This window comes from Charadrius vociferus, unplaced genomic scaffold (genome assembly GCF_000708025.1).
Source record: "Charadrius vociferus isolate BGI_N301 unplaced genomic scaffold, ASM70802v2 scaffold280, whole genome shotgun sequence".
Taxonomy (NCBI): Eukaryota; Metazoa; Chordata; class Aves; order Charadriiformes; family Charadriidae; genus Charadrius; species Charadrius vociferus.
In genome coordinates this window covers 1,288,200-1,300,061 of record NW_009646340.1, presented here as the reverse complement: position 1 = coordinate 1,300,061, position 11,862 = coordinate 1,288,200, and the positions used below count along the sequence as shown (strand labels likewise).

At 53.7% G+C, this 11,862-nt stretch overlaps 1 protein-coding gene across 1 annotated transcript in view; it reads right to left on the bottom strand.

Annotated features, from left to right (window-relative positions):
- HNF4A (hepatocyte nuclear factor 4, alpha) overlaps positions 1-5,947 on the bottom strand; it is a 17,361-nt gene extending 11,414 nt beyond the window's left edge. Inside the window, 3 exon segments of the mRNA XM_009888837.1 lie at positions 1-64; positions 1,940-2,114; positions 5,827-5,947. Of these exon segments, the coding sequence (XP_009887139.1) occupies positions 1-64; positions 1,940-2,114; positions 5,827-5,947 (360 nt within the window).
- Between the last annotated feature and the right edge of the window lie 5,915 nt (positions 5,948-11,862).

Here is an 11,862-nt window from a genome sequence, read left to right as displayed (position 1 = left end):
CTTAAGCCTGCAGTATCGGCACTGGTTTCTTTTGTCTTTGTCTACCACACACTGCCTGTTAAACCTGGGAAGAAAGAGAGGTGTGAGGAGCAGGAAGGCTGAGCCTGAAGGCAGGACAAGAAAGAGCCCCAAGCTTCAAGGTATGTTCAGAGAAGGTTCCCAGAGGCTCGCCCTGAGAAAGGAGCCCCGATCTGTGCCATTTCCGTGCTTGCGTTAACCTGAGGTTTCTTCTTTGCACTGAACATCTCAGCCCTCTGCTTTACCTCCGGATGTTCAATAAGGATGGGCTAGAGCTCACAGTGGCATGCAGGAGCTCAGGCTGCTGGTCTTACTCACTACCCGCTAGGCAAAGGATGCTCATGATGGACTAACAAGCCCCAGTGAAGTTAAAAGTGTGAGCCAGGAGGGTCAGAGCCAACTTGGTAACCTCTGTTGTAAGTTAGATGCCAGTTAGAAGGGAGGAAGAATGCATTTATTCTGAATGAGGGAAAAAAAAGTGTAAAAGGCTGTTCTTCAGCTAGTAAGGTTAAGAAGTGGGGTTAAGTCCCTGCATCTCTCCAGGACTGTGTCTGGGATCCAGGCAGGTTGGTTCTGACCTCTGGACAGCATTGCTGGTGTGCAAATAACTCTGCAGCCACCTGCGTTTCAGAGAGGACTTGAGAAGCAACCAGTTCCTTCCCTCCGCACTTGTATTACCAAATGCACCACACATGGCAGGGCACACACCGATCTCCCACGTGTGTGGCTCTTGCGTGCAGCACAAGCCTGGTGGCCATTTGCAGCATGCATTTCACTTGCAAATTTGCTCAAATTTACTGTGGATTGATGAAGCTTGCAAAATAAAGACAAAGGCGTACAGGGCTGGGAAAGGGCTCTGTAGCTTTTGAAAAGGCTTGTTTCTACTGTGCTTTTTAACGCCCCAAGCTAAGATTTGCCTGAGTGGGTGCCAGAAAGCAGCTTTTTAAACGTTTCTGTAGCGCTAATTTAAAAGCCCTGGTCTCCAAAGAACAGGGCACCTTGGCTTTTCCCCCGGGAGCTGTGGGGAGGGGGCTCCCTGGGCAGCCAGCTTCAATAACTCTGGGGTGCAAGCAGTAACATGCTTCGTGTGTGCTCACAAACCAGGGGCTTCTTTCTGTCATTCAGATTTTGGAGCTGTGTTGCTGTTCGTGCTCTCCAGTTGGCTGTCAGGCCATCAGGAGTAACTCACCCCAAAAGCCCAAGTGATTTAGGCAGTTTCAGCTGAGGGTTCCTCGATTTCCCCTGTGACCCTCTGTGTCTCAGTTGCTCAGAGCAGCGAGCAGACAGGTCACGGCCGCTGATGGCACAGGAGAGCCGTGGCTACCACCAGTGACACAAGGTGTAGTGCCTGAGTTGCAGGAGCAACATGCATGTCTCATCCACAGAGGCGTGCACGCCACGCTGCCCGGCTTGTCTCCTTAGATGTTCTTTTATCACGTAACAGGCAGTGACAGCATTTTAGGGAGATGGCAGACACGCTTTCATCTCATGCTGGAGAAGGGATGGGAGGCCACTGAAGTGCTCCCAGGGAGTGAGTGGGGTTTGCACTGCACTCAGAGCACAGAGCAGCAAGGTGCTCAGCCCCTCTAATGAATTTCCCCCCCCGACACCACCTTGCTTACTGGTGGTGTAACTTACATCCATGGTCGGCCACATCCATTTGCAAAGAACACATGCTTTGCCCCTACAGAACAGGGTAGGACCTCCCAGGGTACCTCCCCAGTGATCACTGGAGGGCAATCCCAGAGTGAGGGCTGTCTCTCACCCTTCCCACTGGGGGGTGAGGTCAGGGAAGACGGTGGAGGATGCAGGGAGCATGAAGAGGCTGAAGGACCATGCTGCTGTGCTTTGAGGGCTTTGCTGTTGAGCTCCTAGGGACTGTTCTGTCACAGCCACATGACTCTGTCCCCTCTGTCCTTACCTGCAGGAGTACATGTGGTTCTTCCGGACGCTCCTCCTGAAGAAGCCTTTGCAGCCATCGCAGCTGGAAGCCCCGTAATGCTTCCCCGTGGCACGGTCCCCGCAGATGGCACACAGCGCGCTCACCCCAATGCTGTTGGAAGTGTTGAGGTTGGCTGCTTCTGATGGAGACGTGTCTGCTTTGGGAATGACACAGGAAGAAGACAACAGTGAGACAAACAGCCAACGTTTCCTAAGTCAGGTTGCAGTGAGAGACTTGATTTTTGGAGGAACCAGGCAGCTGCAGGCAGGCTGTGCAGCAGAGGGTGGTCAGAGAGGTGTTTGAGGAGTGGTGGGTGCTCCGAGTCTCTTAAGTCACTGCATCTGGAGTGTGGGAAAGCTCCCCGTCTGCCAGGGTGAGACAGGTTTTCCCAAAGGCCTGACTCCAGTGACGCCTTCAGACAAAGCGGAAACCCATTTCCAGGAGTCACAGAGCAGAGCCAAAATTCCTTGGGGATTTGCAGGCGCTTTGGGCTGCAGTAGCGTGGCCAGAGAAAAAGCTGTCGCCGTGTTAAAGCTGAGGTATTACAGCTCAGGGTGAGCAGCTGATTTATTAGGGAGGTGTTTGTGTTACAGCCCCAAAAGAGCCCAAGACAGCCCTGAGCGGACGCTATTAGAGAAATGAGGTGACCAGCTCTCTTTGCTGAAGAGCTTCTCTGCCAGGCATGGAGCTCCAGCCTGCACGGCGGTTCTTCAGGAGAACAAGAGTTTAAGTGCACGACAAACTCAAATGACTTCAGCTGGAAAACTCTTGTGGGCAAACACTACCCGTGCAAGGAAGGACTGGTCAAGCTAACCCCGAAAGAAAGGGTGACGCTATAGCATAGAGGAGGCTGCACACTGGGTATCTTCCAGAGTCTGGTAGCACCACAGCTTAGATTGATGTGTCTTACAGTCCTCGCAGACCAAGGGCGACTGACAATTGCAGGGCTCTTTCAGGAGGATGGGGAATTGCAGCAGCCTCTGCAGGAAAGGACATCTGAAAGGCTCAAAACCATACAAGATCTACGCTAAAACCCCTCCAGCAAGGCAAACAAACCTCAAGGCTGAAGGGATCAGCCCTTAATTCAGTTGATCTAATTGTCCCCTCCCATGCACATTTTCCTGTATCAGCACGGGCGCATTCCCCTGCCTCATTGGAAATCCCGGCTGCAAATGATACCCGGGATCTACAAAGCCATAGAAACCTGCTGGGATTGTAATACTTGAGTCTGCTGGTCCCTGGTCTCTGGGTTTGGCAGGGATGCAGTTAGCTCTCTCCTCGGGAGGGCCACAGCTGCTCCCACTTGGCACCCAGCAGAAAGGGGGCTGGGGGCTATAAAAAGGCTGGTCCCAGCAGGGCTCCCTTTAGCAGCAGGAGCGTGGGTGCCAGGGGAGGCCAAGGCAATGCTGCCTGAGGTAAGGCTACAACTTCAGCATTTATTTTGCAGAGAAAGGGATATTGCGGCAGGTGCCGCACAGCCTCTTCATGCCATCCCTCGGCACGAGTAACTGGGAGAGGATGCTGTGATCCCCAGCAGCGAGCTGGCACGGGGGAATCTTGAGCCAACCCCTTCTCTGGCTCTGGCAGCAGCTTTCGTTTCCTTGCCTGCTTTCTGCCTTTCTAATTCATCGTGTCCCTCCTTTATTTCTTTCCTGAGTCAGTTTGCTGCCTCTCTGTGTCCTTCCCTGGCACACCCTGTCACACAGCCGCATTTCTGTGCATGCAAAGCTCCTCTCTCTGCTCCCGAAGCCCCGAGCTCCTCCTGGGCTCGCTCCGGCTGCCTCTCATCCCTGGGAGCAGCGTGCCTCCAAAAGCCTCCTTCCTCCAAACGCATCCCAAAGGCTGGGCTAGATGGAGGTCATTCCAGAAGGAAAGGTAGATTTCTAGTTTCAGCTAAACATAGGATTTACATGAGAGAGGAAGAGCTGATCTGCCTATAATCTCATTACGTGTGTATCTGTGACAGCCCAGATAAATCCCTTTTTAGCAATATATCATGCTGTAATCAGATGAGCATAGAACAGGAAAAACTGGCACCATTATCAAAGAAATTACAACATCTTAGTCTAATAGCCAACCGACAATGAAATTATTGCCTAATGGATAATTTTCCAATTAAGTTTATTTTGTAGTGGCGGAAATGTGGGCTTCTGGCTGCGGCAGGGAAGGGTGTTTAGTGGGGTTGATTTGGAGCTAAGGTACATAGAGGAAAGAAGAAATCTTACTTAAAATTTGAGTTCTCGCAGTAGAGACTCGCGTTAGGAGGACAGTAGCTCCTCAAGAGGTCCCCAAGCCTGTCTGAACGTGGGATGCATTTGGTCTGTGACAGCAGCAAACTTGATCACTGCTGAGCAGCCACCTCTGGGCTGGAGCTGCACGGGGCAGGGGCTGAGCTCTCTGGTGGTCCCCAGCCAGAAAAGGAGGTAGAGGTTTTGGGGGCAGAGGTGTGGGCAGTTGCCGGAGAGCCGAAGCGGCCCTGGAGGTGAGACCTGCCCCTGGTCTGGAACTGGGCAGAGGAGGAGAGGCGCTGGTGCCTCCTGACCCAGCTGACCCATCCACCCCGAGGGTGTGTTTCATATCACACCTGACCTCATCATATAAAACTGTGGTGTCCCTCTGCCCCATGGAGCCCTCGGCCCCGGGGGAGGCTGAGTCGCAGCAGGAGCTGCTGCGTGCTGGGTGGGAGAGGGGCAGGGAGAGGGAACAAGACTTGGGGCTTTTCCCGGAGGGTCAGATGGGCATTGGCAGAGCTGAAGGGGGCTGCTTTTGGCCCTGAGACCCCTGGATGGGAAGGGACAGCCTGGGGAGAGGAGAAGGGGCTGAGACCCATTGTGGCAGGGGGTGACAGCAGAGCAGAGCCGCTTTGGCACCATGGTGTCATGTCCGTGACGGAGCAGAGCTGTGTGCTGGGGAAGACCCGCACAGGCTGAGAGGGGAGAGCCCACGCTGGTGGCACAGCCCTCCTGGGACAGGGCTGCCCCGTCAGGCTCGGTGACGCAGCAGGCGGGAGGAAAGGACTTGAGGGGGTCATTTCTGCAGCGTGCTTCGTTTAGACATTAACCTCATATTTAGAGAGACTTTAGGGGGGACTTGGAGAGGAATCTCCTGTTATCTCTGAGCATTTAATCACCAGGACTCCGTGGTCCCCAAACGGGTGAGCCAGCATTGCAAATCCTGGTGGGATGTGTGATCCCACCCTCCCGAGGGGACAGAAGCTCTTGTCTGTCCCCACCAGGTCCCCCTGCCCCTCTTCCCAGGGGCTGAGCCTCCTGGCCCCGCAGGGTTCCCCGGGAAGGGGGGGCCACCCTGCACCCCAGCACTGCTCAGGGAAGGACCGTGCTGTGGGGGCAGCGCCTGAATCGCTTCTCATGGTGATTCCCACCCTCGCTGGGCACACATGGCTTTCTGCTCTGGGGAAAAAATGACCTCCAGCTGCTGCTGGGTGCTGCTCGGCCACTGTCTGGTGAGCTGTCAGCAGTGTTTCACCCGGAAACTTTTGGCTGGTCTTTTGGTTGGGGTGTTGGGGAGGTGAGACACCCCCTGTGCTCAGCCCCAGCCCCGGTCCTGGGGCTGAATGTCTGGTGGGGACCTCATTGCGCCCAGCTCCTGACGTGTGCCCGTCCCCAAGGTGTCGGAGCTGCAGGGCACCATCCCGTCCGTGCCGAGCACAGCATTGCTCCGCCACCTCTATTTCTCCCCCGGGGAAGCAGAACCCCTTCAGTGAGCTGCTGGGACCCCATGGCTGACACCCCTGCTGTGTCCCAGCCCTCCCCGGGAGCATTTCGGTGGCCACCCCGGTGAATTCTCCTCCTGCAGCCCCTGGCTCATCCCACCGCAGTGGAGAAGAGAAGACGGAGGGGACTTACCGTTGCCCATAGCCAGCACCTGCATGTTCTCAAACTCCAGAGTGGTATACGCCGGGTCTAGCGCTGCGCTGTAATCTGCCATCTCCATGTCTATTAGGGCTTTGGAAAGGCGCATTATCATCAGCAAACACGGGCCAGATTGTACCGATTCCCTTGTCCGAAGCTATTGGCCCTTCTGCCTCCCTCTGCCTTCACTGCGTCCCCTGTCTGTTGTCTTTTATTTCAAATATTTCTCTGAAAGGATTTGCTGAGCCTCAAGGCCTATACTCCCCGGAGGGGTGGAGGCAGGAGGCAGGGGGTTAATCTTTAATCATCTCACCCACTGCCGAACGCTGCTAAGCTGTTGTTTTTTTTTTTTCTTTTGGTGGAGCAGCAGTGCTTCTTGTTGACTGTTTATTATTGAATCTCGAGGTGCTTTGCCGATCCTGGCGCAGGCAGGACCGCAAGAGCAGGCGCCCACCGCCCAGGGAACACCTTCCCGGGCTATTGACCTTGATGCTGGGCTGCCGGTGTTGGTCTTAATTGTACCTGGGGTGGAAAACTTGGAAAAAAGCCTGCTGGGAGAACAAGGTTGCTCTTCACTTCTGTCATTGCCTTCCCTTCTCCACCGTTGGTTGCCTTCTCCCCCCCCGTTTTCTCTTCTCTCGCTCCCTCCATCCCTCCCACACCTTTTCCTCTTTCTCCCTCCCTGTCAAAGAAGGTCATTGCCTGCCTGGCAATTTACACGTTGCTATGCAAAGTAACGACATACAACTCCTTTTACTTCCCTATAAACTGAGTTTTACAGGGGCTGGATGCCCTATAAAGTGATCCCACTCTGCAGCCATGCCCAAATGGCAAATGGGGCCAGAGGGTGGCACGGCTGTCCTGAGCATCGCTGGGGCTGCTCCTGACTCACTGCCAGAGCCACGCTGTGCCGGACAACCCTTGACCTCGGGTTTTGACTAACATCTTAAAATTTTCATTAGGTATTTTACAATGCAGCAGAGCTTTACTCTGCAGTGAGATTTTTCCCTCTGCAGGTGCCAGGTCTCTGCTGCCGGCACCAACGGTGGCTCTGCCACCTCGGCCGGACCCGGGGTCTGACCCGCTGGTACTGGGCAGGGCGGACCGGAGCGAGCGGCAGAGCTGCCTGCGCTCTCCTTGCTAACCTGGGTGCTCTCCTCCCCAGCTGACCCTGGGAACATCACTCCTCCTCTTTAGACAGGACTGAGATGTTTCAGTGTAATTGCAAGATCAACGCGTGGGAATGTAATCAATCACTGAACGGCATCGGCTGGATGGCGCAAGACAGCAGCAATTAATGGTTTGGTATCAGCTCGCTCTGCGTTGAAAACATCCCCGTGATTTCGCAACCAGCAGTGGGTGACTGAGTCCATAGGCTGCTGATTTGGGCTACCAGCTGGCTTGTATTTCTGCTTCCCAGGCACCCCAATGCAGCCCGGGCCCTGCTGGCACCCCAAGCTGCCCTGGTCATGGTGGCATCACTGTCACAGTGTGACACCGAGGTCTCTGGCTCCGCAACAGCACGTGCAGTGATGCTAGTGACGATTTGCTATTCACATTTTGGGAGAATGAGGGTTTGTTGAAGCAGCCCTTGCTCCTCAAAACTATAACCTACGCAGCACTGCCAAACAGCTCTTCTACCCTAAGGCTACAGGTAAGCAGGAGCGAAGCCAAGCACAGGGGACAGCCCCTGCTTTCTCACTTGGGACTGGTGGTAAACAACCCTGTGCTGCAGAGAAAACAATCATCCGGTCTGTGCTCCCAGGAGAGGGGTCAGAGCTCTCCGCACTCACGTGCCAGTGGCTCTTGCCTTCAGCGGGGCGGTTTCTGCTTCCCAGGCACCCCAATGCAGCCCGGGCCCTGCTGGCACCCCAAGCTGCCCTGGTCATGGTGGCATCACTGTCACAGTGTGACACCGAGGTCTCTGGCTCCGCAACAGCACGTGCAGTGATGCTAGTGACGATTTGCTATTCACATTTTGGGAGAATGAGGGTTTGTTGAAGCAGCCCTTGCTCCTCAAAACTATAACCTACGCAGCACTGCCAAACAGCTCTTCTACCCTAAGGCTACAGGTAAGCAGGAGCGAAGCCAAGCACAGGGGACAGCCCCTGCTTTCTCACTTGGGACTGGTGGTAAACAACCCTGTGCTGCAGAGAAAACAATCATCCGGTCTGTGCTCCCAGGAGAGGGGTCAGAGCTCTCCGCACTCACGTGCCAGTGGCTCTTGCCTTCAGCAGGGGCAGTCCTGAGCCAAAAATTGTTGTTACGATGTGCACACTGGGGTGGGGATGCTCAGGTAGGGCATAGACCCCTCTGGGGCCTCGTCCCGGGGACCTCCATCCCAATCCTGGCCAGGTCACGGTGATCCCTTTGATTAGATAAATGCTACAGACACTAGGTCAAATATGTGCAGGATTTGCCACAGCGTCTAGTAAAATATCGTAAAAGCATGGCCCGTTTTGCCCTGCTCAGCAAAACAGACCTTTTGCTTAAATAGCCTGCTGAGCAAGGAGGGCCGCAGAGGCCGTTCGCTCCCCGGGCAGGAAGGATTAAGAGGACCAGGAATAGAAATCAGAGAGGCAGCGTGTGCGGGAGAGCTGCAGATAAGGAGCGGGGAAGTTTGGAGAGCATTAGGTGGCTCACGAGGCTGGGACCATCAATGGGACGTGGCGCTTTCCGCCCCGGGGTCGTGTTGACTGTCGTTTTTTCACTACCGGTGTCCTCTGTCGCTCGCTTGTCTTGGTGTGGAGGTCGAGGACCAAACCAGGCAAGGACACCCCGTGCTTCCTTTGCCCAGGAGATGGGCTTATGATGGAAACACATCCGTTGCTCCCTGGGGACGGTCTGCTGCAGGAGATGGATGTCTCCTCAGGGATGTTCTGCCTGGGGAGTCCTTTTCTCCCCGTGACATCCCTGCATGGTGGGTTTGGGGACAGGTTGGCCATGTAGGCATGGCCTGTACTAGCCAAGCTTTCAGGCCCTCTCCTTTCTCCTCCTGTCTCATATTTTTTGTGCCCTCCACCCACTTTCCTATGCCAGGAGATGGCTGCAAAAAAAGACCATGACAGCTCCAGGTCATGAAGTGTTCTGCACCAAGTGATTATTTAATTTTTATCTGTTTAACAGTAAATCCTTTCCCATGCTGACATATCATGCCACTAATTCTGCCTTATCTATAGATCTCTGACTGGCAAATTCATTCAAAGCAAAAGGGGATTCCCTGAAAATAAGATCCATTCTTCTCAATAAATGAGGACCAGGAATAAAGTATTTAATAGAGCATTTATGGTAGGGATGCCATCAGCTACCATGCTTGCTAGCTCTTCATGTCAAGTGTGTTGAACAGGGTTTGTAGGATCAAAGGATAACAGGTTGGAAGGGACCTCGGGGTCTCTACACCAACCTCCTGCTGGAAGCAGGGCCAGCTGTGAGAGCAGCATGGGTTGCTTAGGGCTTTATCCAGCTGGGTCTTGAACACCTCCAGGGGTGGAGACCACACAACCTCTCTAGACAACTGATGCTTGACTGTCCTTGCGGTGAATAAGTTTATCCTTAGACTCTGTCTGAACCTTCCTCATTTCTGTTTTTATGCCTGTTGCTCTCCTCCCGCCATGCACCCTGGGAGGAGCCTGGCCTCATCTTCTCGATGACCTCCATGTAGGTTACGCTCCTGCGGTTCCTGCTGGCCCATCTCTCCAGCCTGCCCTCCAGTGTATTGACTGGACCCCCCAGTCTGGAGTCACCTGTGGACTTCCTGAGCATGGACAGTGGTCAGGCTGCAGCTGGGACCATGGGACCCTCCTGCCCTTTGCTTTTCTCTCTCATGGCTCTGCACTCTCAAGAAATCCCTGTCAGAAACGCCGGTGCCCAGAGCCAGCAAGGACCAGCCTCGTCCTACATCAGCGATGCCACTGCTGCCCCTTGCAGCCCCCACTCCAGGTTACTCCTTCCATGTCACTCGCAGCTCCAAGGCCACTGCGGGGCTGGAGTGGCTTTTCCTTGGCATGCAAGTGAAGCAGAGATGGGCTCGGGTCTGAAACCTCTCCAGAGCAGGAAAGCCCTGAGCAAGGTTGGGGTCCCTGCTCAGCCACCACCATTTGGCCGAGCAAGCTATTGGGGAAGCACGAAGCCCAGTTACAAGACAAGAACAAAAGTCCCAGGGGAACATCGCTAGTGTAGTCATCTCCACACATGCATAGGTCCCTTCTGCCTTTTTTTTTTTTTTCCCCTTTGAAATTTCAAATTCCAGTTTGTGGACAAAGTCCTGCCTATCTGAGAATATAGATCTCCGACCACTGACCAAACTCCACTCCAAGCAGTTCCGAGGGCTGCTCTTCCCCTTGCCCACGGATGCCTCCACTCAGTTCCCAGATCTGTTGGAATCGCAATGAAACTTTCGTGCCAGAGCAGAGCGTTCGTATGCGCACAAACCGGATTTTGCATGTTTCAACCTTAACCGTAACCAGCAGCTCCCTTTCTCCACATGAAATGGGAAGGACCATCGGGAATAACCAGGTAGGAGCCTTATCACTTCCAATTCATTTGGGCAGCAATTGCAGATAGAAAATGAGAAGGAGAAATAAGGGCTTCCATTGTGCTTATACCAGCAATTTTAGCTCATCATTTAAATTAGGGAAGGGGGAAAAAAAAAGGTAGTTTCAGAGAGGATGGAAAACGAGAGGGAACATGCCTCGTGGAGGCAGAGCCACTCCGTATGGTTAACTGATAACTCCAATTTGCCTCTTCCCTCTCATCTTTTCTGATTCTCCAGATTAAGCTCCGCTATTCTCATGCTAATCATTTCTTGACCTGTTTATTCTGCATTAAAAAATTAACAGAGAGCAGTTTACTGCATGACTTGCTCACACAGAACTGCTACAGATTAGCAGGGAGACTTTAAGCCTCTGTGCAAGGCTTTTGGGTCTGGCAGCCAGTCTGCACAGCTCGAGGATGAGGGTTTTTTTCCTGTTTTTTGAAGAACAGCTTTTTCTAAAGTCAATATAAATCCCCCTCCCTTCGTGCCTTAGGTATATTTGCTCTGTGGCTATTTCCAAATGGGAAAGATAAAGCCAAGGGCTTGTGTTTTGTCAGACTTTTTGTAAACAGGGATATTTAGGCCATGCTGTCAAACCTCTCTGCCTTCTGCCTCGGCATGCCATGAGTCCGGAGCAGAGTTGTCCGTGCGTTAATAAGCAGCTCCGAGGAATTTGGCCGGGGCTGGGGGGCTGCAGGTCAATGTAGCTGAAACAAGCCCCCAGTTCAAGTGGTGGGTCTGTGCCTCCGCTCTGGGCAATCATATGATGGACGCACAGATGGGGTTCTGCTCCCATGTCCGTCCCCAGCAGCAGCGAGAAGCCTCCGGGAAAACTGATGATGCAGCAGAAGTTGTTTAGGGTCTGTTTGCCCCTTGCCAGCCGCATGTGGCATGTCCCTGCCCCAGCAAAACACTTTGTGGAGGTGAACCAGAAAGATCTACCACCTCCACCCAGGGAGGTGGATCAAAAAGATCCAGTCCCAAGAGGCAGGAGGTGACCACAGCCATGTGCCAGACCTGTGCCCGGGTGAAGACACAGGTATTTTATTGTCCTGTTCAACAACAAATTGCTCTTGGTGATTTATTTTCTCCTGCGCTGAAGCGCCTGTCACTGTGGTTGGGACAGATGCTGTTTGGAGCCGGGGGCAATGCCCAGCGCAGGCGATGCCTCAGCAGACCCCGGACACACTGTCGCTGGTGAGCTTGTGACATGTGGTGGCACCCTGGGCTCCCCAGCCTAGCTAAGGGTGACAGCAGCAGCTTCACCGCAACCTCAGGCTATTTCTCACCAATGCCAGTTATCAAAAAGTGGCCAAACCAACCAGAACTGTCCAGGCCCACGGGCCATAAAATCACCATATGGAGAAATAAGGCAGTTTTTGGACATGGGGATGAGACACTTCAAGCGAGGTAGCAGACTCTGCTTGAACTCCTCTCCAAAAGCAACATGTGCATTTCAGCCAAAGCCGGGATGGATGTTGGAGCTGGAGGCAATT